This window comes from Narcine bancroftii, chromosome 4 (assembly GCF_036971445.1).
Source record: "Narcine bancroftii isolate sNarBan1 chromosome 4, sNarBan1.hap1, whole genome shotgun sequence".
NCBI lineage: Eukaryota > Metazoa > Chordata > Chondrichthyes > Torpediniformes > Narcinidae > Narcine > Narcine bancroftii.
Window position 1 is genome coordinate 14315543 of NC_091472.1, and position 19110 is coordinate 14334652.

The 19110-nt window shown below is 43.8% G+C and overlaps 1 protein-coding gene across 1 annotated transcript in view; it reads right to left on the reverse strand.

The window, feature by feature from the left end:
* wdr27 (WD repeat domain 27) overlaps window positions 1-19110 on the reverse strand; it is a 671431-nt gene that overhangs the window by 302225 nt on the left and 350096 nt on the right. Inside the window, exon 22 of the mRNA XM_069930793.1 lies at window positions 14260-14358. Within this exon, the coding sequence (XP_069786894.1) occupies window positions 14260-14358 (99 nt within the window). The remainder of the gene's footprint in view (window positions 1-14259; window positions 14359-19110) is intronic.

Here is a 19110-nt window from a genome sequence, read left to right on the forward strand (position 1 = left end):
GATATTATGCATAAGATGTATTGACTCCAACAAATCCATACAGTTGCAGGGTTAAAAGAAAAAAAAAATTAGATCAGTGAAAGTTTGGAGATGAAGTATATTCATATGAAGGTTACAAGTATTTTCACTGAGTTTAAATGAATGCCAGAAAAACCAAGAGCAAAATGAAGAAAACACAGATGTGCGTTTCCAAGAAAATAACCTTCGAGCTTGAGTGATTAATGACGATAAATACCATAATGGTGGTAATGGCTAAACTATAAAAAAAAGCACATTTATAATTCAAGTTATGTTTATAATCAGAATTTTCTCCAAAACCTGGAATGGAAGTAAATTTTAAATCATCATAGCCAATATTTTTTACAGCTTTTAATAATATGAAATAAATTCATTTATGTTAATAGAATACAATACATTGCTTCAATTCTTAGGATTTGAATTTGATCCAAAGATGACCCATCCGATATTTCCACGATCACCAAAACCAACAAACCTCTAATCTTCCCCTGCCTCAGCCTATCTGTTACTGCCTTTCTTAATGTATACGATTGGCTAGTTCATCCACATTGAGTCCCTGGGTTACATAAGGGGTCGGTTCCATAAACCAATTTTTCCATTTTTGATTATTTCCCATGTCACTTCACTCTGCATACACTTTCTTAATTTCATCAAATATTTAACCTAACATGACACATAATTATCCCTTGTTAATGAGATATTTTATTTTGGTTATTACCATCTTGAAAAGTTTTTATTTTTGGTTAAATTTGACATTCAGCACGGTAACAGAGGCCCTTTCAGTCCATGAGCCCATGCAGCTCAATCACATCCAGTTGACCTACACACCTATATGTTTTGAAGGGTAGGAGGAAACCAGAGAACCCAGAGGAAATCCAAGCAGACACGGCAAGAACGTACAAACTCCTTACAAACAGCACTGGATTCAAATCCTGGTCACTGATGCCGTAACAATATTGCACTAACTGCTAATTATGAAAGAATTTGCATGGTCCAGTTTCCTTAAGTTAGATCTTTCATAACCCAGGCAGCCAGCCTGCTATCCCACACTATCTGTAAACTTGTCATGCAAAATAATGCTTGTATCTGAACAAATGCTTACTTGTTTGGCACCATTTTAATGAACACATTCATTTTAAAATTCTGTTTCTAATGTTCAATGCCTCCTCCACCCATAATGAGCTGATCTACTTTATCCACTTTGCAGCCAGCTTCCACCTTATCCTCAAATTCACTTGCTCCATCTCTGGCAGCACTCTCCCCTTTCTCGATTTTTCCATCTCCACAATGGGAGACAAACTAGCTGTTCTGTAAGGAGTCTATTCCTTTCTCAAATATTCCATCTCTGCTGCATCTGCTCCATTCCAGGATATTTGAGATGTCCTCCTTCAAAAAACATCTCTTCACCTCTACTGCCATTAATTCAACCCTCACCTGCAACTCCTCTACTTCCTACACATCTGCCCTGGCCCTTCCCCCCCCCCCACCCCCACACCTGATGTAACAAGAACAGGATTCCCCTTGTCCTACCTACAACCCAACCAGCTTCTGCATCGAACATTTTATTCTCCACAATTTTCACCACCAACAACAGGATCCCACCACCAGACACATCTTGCCCTCCCCTCTCCGCTTTCCATAGGGACCGTTCCCTCCGTGACTCCCTATCTACTCATCCCTTCCCACCAATTGTCTCCTTGGTACCTACCCCTATGACCACAAGAAATGCTAACTCCTCCCTCACCACTATTTGGCAGAAAGGGCGGGGTTTTTCAGCCAGAGTGCAGCCTTGGTGTTTCAGAGCATACATCAGATTCATGGCTGTGACCATCTTGTACGTGCTCAGTGGAGGTGACTGCATCCCTGATGACATTCTCCGGGAAAACCTTCAGCACCCCACAGATCTCCTCGAAAATCAGCCCTGGGATCCGCTTGACCCCACCATGCCAAGCCAGGTGATGGACGGCAGGCTTGCTGATCCCCTAGATGTTATCACAGAGCACTTTACAGTGCCGCTTGACTCAGTCTTCACCTCCTTTTTGTCTGCCACACAGAATGCTATTTCACTTAAGTCACCACAATTAGGGGTTCCAAACAGACTTTCCAAGTAAATCAACACTTGTGAATCTGTATTCAGTGCTTCGGATGTGGCCTCCCTTTATATCAGGGAGATTAGACACAGACTAAGAGTCAATTCATTGAGCACATTCACCCTGCCTGCAACAACAGCAAGGCACTCCCAGAGGCCAACCATTTTAATTCTATGCACCATTGCCAAATGTAAGTGGGCCATGCTACTTACATTTCTGTCTATGCCCTATGTACTGCTAAATCGAGGCAACCTGGCTATTAGAGGAAAAAACACCTTATATCCCATCTTGGCAGTTTCCAACCAGATGACATCAATATCAACCTCCAATTTCTATGAACACCCTCCCCAGTCGCAGTCCTGACCACTGTTTCCTTCCCACCAGCTCACCACCCCTCCCTTCCTTCTCCTATCAAAGAGCAATCATTAGCTTTCTGCCTCTACCATTTCTCATCTTCTTTCTCTTCTATTCCCACCCATTTAAAACTATTGGACACAGGAAGAAAAATAGGCTATTCAGCCGATCGAGTCTGTTCTGCCATTTAATCAAGAGCAGATCCATCTTCCAACTCAGCCCCACTGCCCGGCCTCCTTTGATGCCCTGGCTAATCAAGAACCTATCAATCTCTGCCTTAAATACTCCCAATGACCTGGCCTCTACAACTGCCTGTGGCAATAAATTCCACAGATGTACCTGAAGTGCCAGATGATGAAGTAGACAAAGACGATGTGGTCAAACGTGGCTTTTATTAGCAGTAACTCATGGTACAATAATGAAGGACAATAGATGCATATACAGTTATATCCAAGGGGAGTGTCCTTAACAGCAGAGATAATGCGCAGCCAATGTTAGAAGCGATACATGGATACCATCTTTGGCCTTGAGATACTCTAACAGCCAAAATATGCCAGTATCTAGCAAGCAATCGAAATATAATGAGATGTTTTATGAATATGTCAGCCTATCAGGTTGTTTACGAATTCTGGTGCTTCGTCTCAAAACAGCATGGCCATCTGAAAGCTGACTAGGGGTCACAGGGTGGGGGGGGAATGAGTCCAACCTCTCAGCCTCCCACTGAGTAGGGGTTAGAGGAAGGGGAGAACCAGACGAGGCCAGATCTCTTAGGGGTACAGTGACAGTACTCCCGTCTGGGAATTTAACATGAGCGTAGTTGGGGTTTGTATGCAGTAACTGAACTGGTTGGACTGGGGGTCTGTTTTATGCGCCCATGCATGGCTCTTCAGCAGCACGGATCCAGGCTCAGATAAACAGACTGGCCAGTCCATCACAGTTCCTGATTTCCTAGGAAAGGCAAACATACATTCATGAGGTGTTTGATTTGTTGCAGTACACAATAAAGACCGAATAGAACGTAATGCCTCAGGCAGCACCTCCTGCCACCAGGTAACAGGGTAACCATGTGTTTTTAAAGCAAGATTAAAAGTCTTCCAGACTGTAGCGTTAGCCCTTTCAACCTGCTCATTGCCCTGCAGGTTGTAGCTCATGGTACGGCTGGTGGCAATCCCCTTTCATAGCAGGGCTTGCCGCAGTTCGGCACTCATGAATGCAAGGGATAGGCATCCAGATTAGTGTAATGGTTGATTGTCTGGCTGTAGTCAATAGCCAGTTGTTTCTTGGTGTGATTTTTCACAACTACCACCTGGGCTCACCACAGACTTACTGAGTTCAATTACTCCCTCTTTAAGCATTCTCTGGGTCTCAGCTTTGATAAACTCACGATCTTCTTTGCTGTAAGAACGGCTCTTAGTGGCAATCGGCCAACACTCGGGGATAAATCACTGAAAAGGGAGGGATTTGATTTTTAATGTGGACAGACCGCAGTAACTAGTGCGGGGGATGGTAAGTGTGGGTAGTGGCCCACTGAAATTTAACACTACTCTGTTCATCTGAGATTGAATATCTGACCCAGTACCACAGGGGAGCAGAGCTCCGGCATAATAAAGAACCACTTATCAGCCAGGCAATGTCCCTGCAAATTTTAAGTAACTTTACACTTGTCCCGTACAGTTTTTGTAAGTTCACTACAAGCCAAAGCTTGGGAGATGTTACGGACTGGAACGGTTGACTATGAAGGGGGAAGTGAATGGTGAAACTCTTGATTGTCTAATAGACTCGGGGAGTGCTGACAGCTACCTCCACGAGAGAGTTGCCAGAGCCTTAAATTTGCGGAGATATCCAGCGAACCGAAAGATATCAATGGCTTGTAGTGGCCACTCTCATCAAGGCCAAACATGGTATCCATGTATCACTTGCTTCAGTCTTTCCTAGCAGCTGTCCTTTTGATTTTAACCCTTCTTCTGCTGGGGAGGTGGGGGGGGGGGGGAGACTGTGGTGAATGTCTGCCAAGCTGCCTGTCTCCCCTCTGGCGAGCCTTGCTGTATTAACATTGGCTGTGCATTATCTCTGCTGTTAAGGACACTCCCCTTGGATATAACTGTTGTAAGGTAAAAACATCATGAGATGGGACCGGAGAAGGAGTCACCCAGTACTAAGGAGTAACAGAATGCAGATGTGACCTTGTACACTCAAGATAAGCTTTGCACTAACAAGAATGATGTGCAGCAGGCTAACAGAGAAGGATAGCAACAGTTTATTCATTGGACAATGTCATGGTATGATAATTTACTAAGTACGTATCCTGAAGTATAAAAAAACACCACTTCCTGATAACGGCAGAATGCACCTTCTCCAACTAACACTGTTAGTTGCAAGTGTTACAATCCGGTAATAAAGAACAAAGAACCTTGATTTCGACTCAGTCTGGTGTCTGACTCACTCATTCATGAACAAAGCAGACCTAACACTGTATATGCATCTATTGTCTTTCATTATTGTACCATGAGTTTCTGCTAATAAAATTGAAGTGCTAGTTGATGAAGTAGACAAAGACGATGTGGTCAAACAATAATCATGGCTTTTATTAGCAGAAACTCATGGTACAATAATGAAAGACAATAGATGCATATACAGCAAGGCTCGCCAGAGGGGAGACAGGCAGCTTGGCAGACATTCACCACAGTACCATGCTCTGATTAAAGAAATTCCTACGCATTTCTGTTCTAAGCAGACGCCCTTCGATCCTGAAGTTGTCAATGGGATCCCCCTTATCCTCATAAATTCCAATGCTTACAGGCCAGGAATTCCACATATGATAATCCGTCCATTCCTGGAATCATGCTTCTGAATCGTCTTGAATGTTTGCATGTTGGAGCACAAAGCTGCTCACAATACTCCAAGTGATGTCTCACTAGTGCCTTATAATGCATCAACATCACAACCCTGCTCTTACATTCCATTCCTCTTGAAATGAATACCAGCATTGCATTTGCCTTCTTCACCGACTCAAGTATACCTTCGGTTATCATGAAGTTAATATCCACCTACAATGTCTTACCTGTGCTCCTGCTCCTACTCCTCCCCTTCCCCTTCCCCTCTCCTCTCCCCCAACTTTTTTTATTGGCATATAATACCTGTTTTTCTAGATTCCTGACCAAGGGTTTGTTCTATCAATCAACCACAGATGGAGAGTCAGGATTAATAGGCTTTAATCAACTTGAAGTGTCATGACAAATTGCATGTTGCTGGCCCAGTTCTAAGGCAGGTACTGAGGGAAGGGTTTGGGAATGACAGCCTTTATGGGGATATCTGGGAGGGAGTAGTCACAGGTTCAAAGGATGGGCCAGTCCATATATACATCTATGCACATAGTGGTAGCACCACATCACTCCTTTTTAAACAAAGTCTGGGAGGGTGGTGTGGTTTTAGTGTTCATTGCAGTTTCAAAGCCCCTTACAGGTTCAGCCTGCCTGGCGGTCTCGTCTTTCGCTGGGACTGTCACAGTTGGTCTTGGTTGATCGCTGCTGCTTCTGCTCTCCATTTAATAATTTCTTCTTGATGTTCTATCTCGGCTAGCAGCATGCGTGATAAGGCATCTGCATGGCTGTTGAGTGTTCCAGGCTTATGTTTTAAATCATAGTTATACGCTGCTAGTAGCATGGCCCATCTTTGAATTCTGACCCCAGCTAATATTTTTTCCATAAAGATATTAGTGGAATTTTTTTTACACCAAAAATTATTGCCAATCCTACTTTTTCTAGTTGTGCGTAATTGCGTTCGCTTGTTGTTAATGTTGGCAAAGCATACACTACTGGTTGCTCACCTTTTTCTGTGATTTGGGATAGTACCGCTCCTGGTCCCACTGGTGAAGCATCCACGGCTCGTGTACCTTCTTTACTAGGGTCGTAGTGGAGCAGCACCTTATTTGTTGACATTAGTATTTCCTTTAGTTGATCAACTGTATTCTTAGTTTCTGTGTTCCAATACCATGTTTGATTTTTCTTGCGTAATTGGTTCAATGGGCTGCAGTGTAGATACTACGAGGGATATGTTTTCGGTGGTGATTAACAAGTCCTAGGAAGGACTGTAATTCTGATTTGTTGGTTGGGTATGGGGCCTTGCAAATGGTTTCTGTTCCTGCTGGATTCATTCACACCCCCTCGTTGTCAATTATAAACCCAAGGTATGTTACTGAGGGGCGCATGAAGACATTTATCCTTTTGCAATCGTATATTAGCCTATTGTAGTCTGCTTAAGTCTTATTGTAGTTTTGTAGTCATTCACTGTGGTTTCGGCCGGTGATGATGATATCATCTAGGTAACATCCAACAAAATCGCAGGCGCTGCTGATATTCCGTAAAGCCCGTGTGCACAGGCGAATAGTCCCAGATGGGTATTGATTGTCACATATTCCCTTGATATTTTGTCCAAATCTATCTGTTGATATGCTTGTGACAAATCTAGTTTTGTGAATTTTTGCCCTCCGTTTAATGCTTGGAACAATTCTTCTGCCTTGGGCAGGGGGTGTTCGAGTATTTTGAGGGATTGATGGTGATTTTGTAATCGCTGTAAATGTGAATTTCACCGTTTGCTTTTCGTACTGGTATGATAGGCGCTGACCAATCACTGTATTGTATTGGTCCTAATATGCCTGCATATTTTAGTCTGTTTAATTCAGCCTCAATTTTTCCTTTCATTGCAAATGGGACTGTTCTGGCTTTGAAGAATTTTGGTTCTGCATTATCTTTTAATTGCAGTTTGGCTTGAACACCTTTGATTTTTCCCATTTCTTGTTGGAAAACCACTGCATGGTTGTTGAGGATTTGGTTGAGTTCTGGCTGGGAGGTGTTCATGTGGTTTACATTTAGTATTGAACCGATTTCCAGGCAGTCTAGGGGAATGTGCTGTCCCCTGGGTATCTACGATGTAGATATGTAGAGAGAGAGAATGTTTTTGGTTGCTGTTGTTTGTATTGTACTTGGACTGAACTTCTTCCAAACATTTTGATTCTGTCTCCTGTAACAGATCTTAGAGTTATTTCAGTTGTTTTTACCAGTAGCAAGCATTCCTTTACATGTAACAGAATTAGGGACACCTCTGCCCCTGTGTCTAACTCCATCTTCAGGGGGTGTCCATTTATTTTTAGCTGTATAAAGATTGCTGTTTCCTCCCTTTATTCCTCAGATGTGTAATATCTCAGGAGCTGAAATTTCAGGGGCTTGAAGGTCAGCCGCTGGGCTGTTATCATCATCTTTGCTAGGTTGCCCCTCTCTCTCTCTGCAATTGTTTTGACTTTAGCTGACTATTTATTTGCAGGCCACTTGCGCTTTAGAAGCGGACACTTAGCTTTGATGTGTCCTTCTGTTTTGCAATGGTTGCATTTAGAATTTTTGAGGAAACAGTTTTCTGGTCAGTGGTTGTATTTCCCACAAAGGAAGCACTGTTGGTGGGAAGACCTCCTGACCAGTAGGTCTGGTTGATCCACATTCAAGTTTTTATCTGCCATTTCAAAGCTGCAGACAGTTCTGTATGCAATCTGTAATGTAATGTCTTAACCCATTCCTAATGATTTCTGCCTTGCTTGGCGATTTGCCAACCCCATTCACTAATCTGTCTCGCAGTGCCTGATTTAGAAACTGCTCGAAATGACAGTGCTCTGCCAGTTTGTGCAATGATGGCAGGTATTTATTTACTGTTTCTCCTGGACCTTGTCTCCTTTCAGAGAATCGTTGCCTTTCTGCCATAACTGGTGGTTTGGGGCTTAAATGGTTCCTTAGAGCTGTGCATAATTTGTTGAATGTCTTCGTCCCTGGATCCACCAGGGCCAGCAAGGCCTTAAGGAGGTTGAATGTTTTGTTGCCCATTATACTGAGGAAGAGGGCATGTTTGCTGTTTACTGGAGCTTCCACAATATTGTGGGCTACAAAGTAGTGGTTAAACCATTCTACGTAGTTAACCCAACTTTCTTCTACTTCGTTGAATTCCCTGAACTTTTCTCTGCCATCTTGGCGCACTTTCACCTTGATCTTTTGGCAGAAATTTATTAGGGTTGTTCAGTAGTTGTTTTCTACCTTTCTTTTGTTGTTTTCTTTCTCAGGGATGATGGATGGTAGGGTTCATTTCAATCCTCGTCGCCACTGTTGTGTAGGCACTCACACAATTAAGACTCGGAGACGTGATGCTTTCTCATCCTTTACTTGTATTAGACTATCTTGACTACTGAAACACAGGGTTGTATATATGGAAGGGTGACATCATGACGTGGGTGTCATGATGTCCAGCAAAGGGCATGCTTATACCCAACAAGTTGGAGTTTGGGGCACAAAATCAGGTGCGGTCAGTTGGTCAGGGTTACCAGGGAGGGGATTGGCTGGTTAGTTGGGGGGGGGGTCTCCTGTGTGCGCCAGGTCCCAGATGAAGACGATGTCCTGTCGACCATCCTGATACTCCTCATAGGCATATTGGAGGTTGGCATGGAAGAGTTGGACCTTCTCGACCAGAGGGTCAGTTTTGTGCTGTCTGATGTTCCTTCAGAGCAGCATCGGCCCAGGGTTTGTCAGCCAGGATGGTAGTGTAGCTCCAGATGTTGACTTCCTGGGGAAGGTAAAGAGCTTTTCATGTGGTGTTGCATTCATGGCCATACAGAGAAGGGACCTGGTGGCATGGAGCGTGTCGGGGAGGGCATCTTGCCACCAGGAGGTGAGTAGTCCTCTTGATTTAAGAGTTAAGAGATCTGCCCTACAAAGGGTAGCATTTTCCCTCTCAACATGTCCGTTCCCCCAAGGGTTATAGCCCATGGTCCTCTCGCGGATATGTGCTGGCGCAGCTCCTCGCTCAAAAGGAGGACCCCCGATCACTATGCTATAGCAGAGGTATCCGAACAGAGCAAAGATGCCACATAGCACCTTTATGACAGTGGCCATGGTCATATCTGGGCTGGGGATGGTGGGAGTATTTGTCCACAAAGTCTAGGGAGTACACATTCCTGTTGGTGGACGGGAGGGGACCCTTAAAGTCTGTACTCAGCTGCTCAAAGCAGCAGGTGGCCTTGACAAGGTGGGGTTTGTCGGCCAATAGAACTGGGGTTTGCACTCAGCGCAGACCAGGCAGTCTTCGACCAAGAAGGGCAGGTTGCAGGCTCTCACAAAGTGGTAGACCCTGGTGACTCCAGGGTGGCAGAGGTTGTTGTGGAGGACTTTGAAACAAATCAGCTTCATGTTGGCACATGTCCCCTGGGACAGGGCATCAGGAGGCTCCGTAAGCTTCCCAGGCAGGTACAATGTCTCGTAGTTGTAGATGGACAGTTCAATTCTCAACCTCAGGATCTTGTCGTTTTAAATTTTTCCCCACTGTTTGTTGTTAAATATAAAAGCGACTTCACGTTGGTCAGTCAGCAGGGTGAAAGGTTTTTCGGCCAGGTAGTGCCTCCAATGGCACACAGCTTCCACTATGCCTTGGGCCTCTTTCATAACAGCTGAGTGCCGGAGCTCGGGACCTGGAGAGTTCTGGAAAAGAAAGCACCAGGCCTGCCTGCCTGATTGAGCGTTGTGGCCAGGGCAAAGTCAGACACATCACTCTCCACATGGAAGGGGATGGTTTTATCTACAGCATGCATCATCACCTTGGCATCATCAGCTTGGTATCATCACCTTGGTATCATCACCTTGGTATCATCACCTTGGTATCATCACCTTTGTATCATCACCTTGGTATCATCACCTTGGCATCATCAGCTTGATATCATCACCTTGGTATCCACTTTGGCATCAGTTTGGTATCATCACCTTGGCATCATCAGCTTGGTGATATCACCCTTGATGCGTGTGAATGCCAACCAGGCTTCTGCCGACAGGCGGTAAGTGGCCGATTTTATCACGAGGCAGATTTTGTCCGTGTAATTGGGGACCCACTGGGCATAGTAGGAGAAGAGGCCCAAGCATCTTTTCAGGGCTTTGATGGTCTGGGGTAATGGCATTTACAACAGTGGGGTGCATGCGGTCCGGGTCTGGCCCAATGACGCCATTCTCCACCAGGCAGCCCAGGATAGACAGCCTTGAAGTGCTATAGACACACTTCTTTTGGTTATAGGTCAGATTGAAGCTTTTGGTCAATTCTTGTGGAGGTTGGTGTCATGGTCCTGCTGATTGTGGCCACAGATTGTCACATTGTCCAGATAGGGGAATGTGGCCTTGAGTCCATAGTCATCGATTATGTGGTTCATCTTCCTCTGGAAGGCCAAGACCCATTTGGTGACTCCAAATAGGGCACGGAGGAAGTGACAGAGGCGGCCGTCCACCTCGAAGGAAGTCCTCAGGCCAGATTGGTAGTTGGTAATAAGCCGACTTGAGATTGATGGTCAAGAAAACCTGGAACTGGGCGATATCGTTGACCATGTCATCAATGCAGGGGAGTGGGAAGGCATCTAGTAGGATGAAGCGGTTTATGGTCTCTTTGCCACAACTACTTGAGCTCTCCATGGCTGGTTCTGGCTTCTATGACTCCTTCCACTAAGAGTCATTTGTCCTCTGCTTTAATGAAAGCTCTGACTCCTGGGCTGTACCGTCTGCTCCTAGTGGCTACTGGCTTGCAGTCGAAGGTAAGATTCTCCAACAAGGGTGGTGGTGGGGGACCTGGAGAGTAGAGAGGCTGCAGGTTATGTTTAGGGAGGGTGTGTTAGTATGGATCTATCACCAATGTATATAGTGTATATAGTTACAGTATCTAGACTGTGCTTACAGAGATTGGCTGAGAGCTATGCCACGCCTACTGTCTGGGCCTTAAAGGGTTGTGTCCCTAGCCAGGTCGGATCATTCCGGACTGGAGAGGCACCTGTGAAGAGCTCCTGTCTTTTGCTAATAAAAGCCTTGGTTTGGATCAACAAGTCTTTGATTCTTTCAACGAGCTCTACAGAGGGTCAACCAGTTGGTGTTGCAGATCATGAGGGGTGGGTGGGGGCCATTGATCTGCATGCGGACACTCTGTAGCTGGCACTGGAAATCCAGTCCCATTATGACCGGTGTGCAGAGGTGTGGCATGATCAGGAGTTTAAAATTCCTGTACTTGGTGCCCCATACTGTCAGCATCACAGTGCAGCAGCCGTTAATCTTGGCCAATTGGGACTGGGAGGCCAGGGAGACTTTACATTGTGTCGGGGTCACTACAAGGGAATATTGGTGTATAGTACCAAGGTGAATGAAGCTCTCATTGCTTCTGGTGCCTTTGGCCAGTTGGTGAGGGCTGTCTTGATCGAGGATGATGGAGGCAAGTGTGTGGTCACTGTCTGAGTCGCTGCTGTGCTGGTTTGCGGGAGTTTGCCAAGATGGCTGCCCCCATGCCGTGCACACGGTGCTATCCCATGTTGCTGGAAGTGGTGCCGCCTGCATTGTCGTCTCCAAGGCCCCATCGATCCATCCCTGGCCACCAGAAGTGGTGTCTGTGGTGGAACCAGAAGTGTGGCGGTCCAAGATGGTGACAGCTGTTGGCCGCATGCAGTTTTGCTGGGGGAAGGTTGGAACCTACACACTTTCACAGAGTGCCCTTTTTTCTCGCATGTGGCACTTCGGGATGGGGAGCTCTTGACGGGTTGCTTCCCATGCCCGCAGAAATAGCACTTCTGGCGCTTGATAGCGGCGGTATTGACGTGGGATCCTGCATCTGAAGATGGCGATACCCATGTCCCCCACGTGGTGGCCGCATTACCTGAGGAGAATGTATTGGCGCTCTTCTGTGCAGTCTCCAGTGACTTAACCAGGTCCACCACCACCTGCAGGCTCTGATTGCCCTTTTCTTAGTAACTAACCTCTGTCTGATGTAGCCAGAGCTGAACTCGGCCACACAGAACTTCAAGATGGGCAGCCACAGAGATTTCTTGGCAGTCGCAGGCTCGCCCAAGCTGCCCCAATGCCCGCATGTATTCATGAATTGACTCATCTAGCACTTGTTTTCGGCTCCCCAGGAGGAATTGTACATATATGACGTTCATTGGGGCCTGGTTCTGCTTCTGCAGGAACTCCATCACTTTAGAGTAAGTAGCAAAGTCTCTTATCACTTGGAAAACCTGGTGGCCAACTTGAGCAAAGAGTACTTCCCTCTTGTCTTCCTCTCGAAAGCGTTGAGGTAGTGCACCCACTGGTTGAATTTAGTCGAAGCCTCCGGGTCCTTGGGGTCAGTGTCTAATCTATCTACCCATACTTCTTTGTTCATGGTCTAAAATTAAGGTGATTGAATTGTACTACGAATCAACCACAATTAGACAGAGAGTCTTGATAAATGAGCTTTAATCACCTTAAAGTGTCAGCACAGCTTGCAGTTGCTGGCCTGGTTCCAAGGCAGGTACTGAGGTTGGGCTTTGGGCATAAATCCTTTATGGGGATATCTAGGAGGGAGGAGTCACAGGTTTAAGGGGTGGGCCAGCCCATACAGTGTATATATACAGGGCTCAAGCCTGAAATGTTGATTGTCTTTTACTTTCTATGAATGCTGTGTGACCTGCTGCGTTTCTACAACACTTTTGCGTTTTCCATGCAACTCCAGCATCTGCACATTTTTTTTGTTTAACTCTTTTCCAGTGTTTTTGTTTAACTCTTTTCCAGTGTTTTTGTTTCTATGTATTGCAGAATTAGTTTCGTCACGTAATTACACAACCAGACCTTTATCAGGGAAACTTGTAGCATAACTCCTAGGAATGCCAGGGTGGGGTCGGGTCACATTGTGTTTTTGTTTCAAGAACTAGAGAGTTTTGGTTCCGGCTTCTTGTTTGAAACAATGTTCACGGACCTGAAGGGGTTAGGGAAAACTTCTGTGGTACTGCTGCTTTGGTATTTCTCTTCACTGGTTGGTCTGAGCAGAATTCCAGCCCTGATGACTATTGAACCACTTTTATAGCCCTCTGGAAGTTGCTCCATTTTCTCTTCTACTGTGGAAGAATTTGTCATTGGAGCTGATCATCACAGAGGGAAAAGTGAAAAATATTTCCTAATTTTGGGCTGCATTCATGAAGTACGTACTTCTAAGATCAAATTGTAGAATACCAATCTATTGACCATCATACACTTTCAATATATGCCAACACTTGATATATACACTCTTATGACACAAATCTTTTACATTCAATTCCTTGTCATGCTCCTCAATACTATCCGAGTAAGGAAGGTATGATTATACTGCTTTGAGTTTTAATGGAAATTACACAGAATAGCACTAGGATATAATAGTTTAACTCCGATTATAATGCTTGCTGATTTAATGTCGCGTGCGATTGGAGTGGTAACTTCCCAAATTGAGAAAGAAAGTAAGACATTGTAGGAAGATACCTCTGGAGAAAATTGGAGGATAAATAAACAAAGACCAATATTACGAACCGTACAAGTGAGCAGTGCTTCCAAAATGTACAACCTCCAACACAGCAAGTCTTCAATCAACATTACCAATAAAGGCAACCAACTTTAATACACCTTCTAGAAAGGCACTTTAATGTTGGACAAAAAAAATTATTTCATAACTGTAGACTGAGACGGCCTCACTAAGAAACTCACCCTGTCAAGTAAAAGGGCAAAGCTTTTTTGATCAAACCTCCCTTTTTGTATTTTCCATTGCACAATTACCAGAGAAGAAAGATTTGTGAAAGATTTGCAAAACTGTTAGAGTTTGATACTAATTTAGAGTTAAATTAATAATTCATTGCAAAAGCATCATTAACTGGGATCAGTAAATTAATGCTCGGGTTGAGATGGCAATTTTTCCTCTGGTTAACAAACTGACTCATTCATTCAGGAATTATAATGGAAATTCTTACCTTGGGTGCAGAAGAGCTGAATGCCACATTAATGACAGTTTCTGTGTGACCTGTTAATTTGTGGATGCAGTTACTGGAACTGAGTTCAAACAAATAGGCCTGCAACAAAGAACAGAAGTAGAAAATGTAAAACACAATAGGAACAAATATTGAAACAGCAGGTCTGCATGAAGAAACACTCTTTTTACCAATTTGGATGAAACCCATGAAATCAGAATTCATCAGGGTCAAAGATAACTTAATGTCACAGAATTAGGGACACCTCTGCCCCTGTGTCTAACTCCATCTTCAAAGGGTGTCCATTTATTTTTAGCTGTATAAAGATTGCTGTTTCCTCCCTTTATTCCTCAGATGTGTAATATCTCAGGAGCTGAAATTTCAGGAGCTTGAAGGTCAGCCGCTGGGCTGTTATCATCATCTTTGCTAGGTTGCCTCTCTCTCTGCAATTGTTTTGACTTTAGCTGACTATTTATTTGCAGGCCACTTGCGCTTTAGAAGCGGACACTTAGCTTTGATGTGTCCTTCTGTTTTGCAATGGTTGCATTTAGAATTTTTGAGGAAACAGTTTTCTGGTCAGTGGTTGTATTTCCCACAACGGAAGTATTTTTGGTGGGAAGACCTCCCAACCAGTAGGTCTGGTTGATCCACATTCAAGTTTTTCTCTGACAGTTCAGAGCTGCAGGCAGTTCTGTATGCAATCTGTAAAGTCTTGATCCATTCCTAATGATTTCTGCCTTGCTTGCCAATTTGCCAGCCCTACCACTAATCTGTCTCACAGTGCTTGATTTAGAAACTGCTCGAAATGACAGTGCTCTGCCAGTTTGCGCAACAATTCCAGGTATTTACTAACTGTTTCTCCTGGTCCTTGTCTCCTTTCGTAGAATCGTTGCCTTTCTGCCATAACTGGTGGTTTGGGGCTTAAATGGTTCCTTAGAATTGTGCGTAATTCGTTGAATGTCTTTGTCCCTGGATCCTCCGGGGACAGCAAGGTCTTAAGGAGGTTGAATGTTTTGCTGTCCATTATACTGAGGAACAGGGCATGTTCTCGGTTTTCTGGACCTTCCACCATTCTACATAGTTCTCCCAACTTTCTTACACTTCGTTGAATTCCCTGAACTTTCCCTCCGCCACCTTGGCACACTTTCACATTGAATTTTTGGCAGAAATTTGTTAGGATTGTTAGGTACTTATTTTCTATCTTTATTCTGTTGTTTTCTTTCTCACAGTTAGTACATGGAGTGTGTGTAGGGTTCGTATCCCATCCTCCACCACTGTTGTATAAGCACTCATACAATTAAGACTCGGAGACATGATTCTTTCTCATCCTTTACTTCTTTAGACTTACCTGGCTACTGTTACACAGGGTTATATATATGGAAGGGTGACATCATGACGTGGGCGTCATGATGTCCAGCAGAGGGCCAATAAATGTACTCACTGCTCTATGTGTAAGCGTGCCCCTCATGTCTCCTTTGAATCTTACCCTCAAGCATTAGACTCTCCTACCCTAGCTATTACACTGAGACCATTCACCTCATCTATGCTACGTATTGTACAAACCTCCAGAAGATCATCCCTCAGCCTCCTTTGCTTAAGGAAAAACTGTCCCAGCCTTTATAACTCAAGCCCAGCAGTCCTAACACATCCTTGTGAATCCTTTCTGCACCCTCCCAAGATGAATCACTTCCTTTCTATTGTATGGTGGCCAGATCTACACACAAAATTCCAGCTGTAACATGATGTCTCAACTCTTGTACACAATGCTCCATCGAATTAAGGCAAGTATGAGCCTTCTTCACCACCTAGCCTACCACTTTCATGAAACTAAGTAGGTGTATTCCTAGATCTCTTATCCATAACAGTATCCAGTGCCCTGTCAGACCAAAATACCTGCTCTTGTTTAACTTCCCAAAAGGTACCGCTTCCCAAAATCCCCCAGTTTCAATAAATGACAGACCATTTTTCTCCATAGATGCTGTGCCCCGAGCACCTGCAATTCTTAAGTTTACCCAGAGTTCTATACCTTATTTTAGAGGGAGATCAGACGCTGGGGAGAGGATGGGTTAGAATTATTCAATATATTAAATTGATAAGAATTAACCTTTCAAATTCGGAATGACCTGTACCAGCTTAAACACACATGTGCAAACCTACAGATTATTTTTGATGTAATGTGTACTCCTGGCTTTGTGCCAATATGGGTGGTGATTTGATAAGTCATTCTGACCACACGTTTGTTCAATCACACAAATTCCTGATGAACCATGAAAGTATTCAGATGTAGTCAGGAAGGAGAGCTGCTGAACATCACACGAGGGCCTTTACAATTTCATCCAGTTTGAGAGTTACTGATTGCAAAGCTGCACCATAACTGTTATCGTACTTCCATGGCTGGAATGCATTTAGAGTGAAGGATAGCTCCACAGAATTGCAACTAAAATTTCACATAAAATTTGAAATGAAATGGTGCAACATATTAAACAAAGAGGAGTAACTTGCTGCTTTTATCTTCTACTTAAGTTGGCAGTTACAGCCTGTGAAAGACACGCTTTCTTATTTTCGGATTTCATTTTGAACCTCTTAACTAACTTTACAGCCTTGAAACCCTACCTTAATTGGAGATAGGTTCAAAACTAACAATAACTGGAGCATGAATCCTTTGCTTTTCTATAGAAGGAAATGTGGTGTGTCATTTTTTTTCTTATGTTACAAAGTGAATTGACTTTTATTCAGATGAAAGGCATCATGTTACACTACACAGATAATTGCTCACCTTTTTAAAACAGTATTGTACAGTTTGGCTGCAGATATTTGCAGAAAGTTAATCAGATTGTGGCTGCATTCACTACATGACTGGATCAGAGATATTACATTGTGAAGCTAAGTCAGAATTGAATTCCTTCAGAGAGAATGGGATTGTCATCTTACCCTCCAGTTGGAAGAAGGTGGTAGAAAATCAAAGACAAATAAATCAGCATTGATTCTTAGTAAAGAAAAGGCAGAGAGCTGGGCAAGTTGCTTTGTGAAGCTGAGACATTTACTTTGCTCCATATTTTGCTATTGCACCTGTAGTGTGGATTATGGAGGATCATATGAACCCTCTGTCTGGAACCTAGTCAGAATGTGGATTATGGAGGATCATGTGACACCTGCCAATCAAGGGCCGTCTGTTCATTGGCCCCTTTAATTACCTCATTGATACCTGGGCTGGAATTTCCAGCCAATGGCACTATGAAGCCCACCACATGTGGACCATCTGTCTCTTTCTCTTCTAGAATGAACTCTGCTCCACTCCAGGTTGTCCCTAGCTTAGAGTAGTTAAGAGTTGTGCCTGCACTATATCGTGGGTGGGGGTGGCGGGGGGGGGGGGGGGGGGAGGGAGGTATCGTATGTGGTAACTTGACTGGAAAGCTTTCTATCCATTGTGGGGGGTGGAGGTGGTTGTGTGTGTGTGCGCGCGCGTCTTATCCCTGTTGCAATTCCCTATGGGTCAAAATAAAACCACTGTTTAGCCAGCCTATATTCAGACTCGTTGCTCTTGGGAATCGTCAAACTTGTTTTTTCACACCCAACAGCATCTCTTCACAGTTGATGCCATCAAAATAAAAGTAACATTTGTTATGTCTCCAGGTGATTAAAGCTAATTGGATAAGGCAGGTCCAGGCTGCATCAGTGCAAATAAGAATAGATCTTAATTTTGTAAGATGTTAAGAAATGTATCCTCATTGAAAAAGTATCAAAAAATTAGAAAAAGTATTGAACTTGCTGATGACTCAATCCATGATGATCTCCTAACTGAGCTCAGATTCTGAACATCCTTCTGGAATCCAACAAGAGAGCAAAAATGCAACAATCCTCTCGAATAAATGCCTGGAAATCTACCTGGTTGACGAGTGCATTCATAGGAAAGGAGTGGAAATGCTGCATGGGACTAAACTCCAGATCATTTACATGAATTTATTGAATTTTGTTACATATTTTAATTGCTTAAATGTGTTGTTTTACCCTTCGTTTAAATATTTAATTTGTAAAAGCTTCAAATGTCTGATGTGAGTAGTTTCATGGAACACTTATGAATGTTATTCAATGTCAGGGACTTTTTGATGAGTTTGCTTTCCAGCTGGGTCAGGCCAAGTATGATTTAAATGTTTATTGCGATGGTCTTTGCTGATCCTTGCTGTGCATGTCATTGAAATTGGGCCAGCTGATCCACAAAAGATGAGTTTATATTTGTCACATTGATCAGTGAGTTCCAACAGTGTCTTTTTGAGAGTAATGGAAGAGCATGGTCCAAATTACAAATCCCCCACTGCACCAGTAATGTAGGGATTGATGCTAAAGCCCAGAGGCAAGGTAATGCAAGAACTATGAGAACTAGAGTAACCACAAAACAGTAGCCTATGTCCATTCAAAATTTTTTGGTGAAAATCAGTGATGAATACATTGTTCCTATTTGTTCATGTACCTCGCAGGAAATATTAACATTTAATGAGCCAAATTTGGTGAAGCCTGAGGTGTCCCACACAATCTCTAAGTTTGTCCTTTGAACACAGTGCCTATCTTTTTGTTTTTTTTTCTGTCAGTAACCGATGAATCAATTATCTGAGATGTCTCTGCTCATTGTAGTGGCAGCTTGTTCAAGATTCCTGTGTTTTTCTGTGTTTGCTGTGTGTGAAGGTATACAAAGAGCCACCACTAATCCATTATCAAGGTTAGAAAATGAAGAGAAATGGAGTGTCCATGGATCCCAGAGCCACCCCCTGCTTAGCCACACATCCAGTCAGGCGGTGAACCAGACCTCGAGACACCCACGAAACCCTCCTCAGACCCCGATTTCAAACCCCTGAAGCA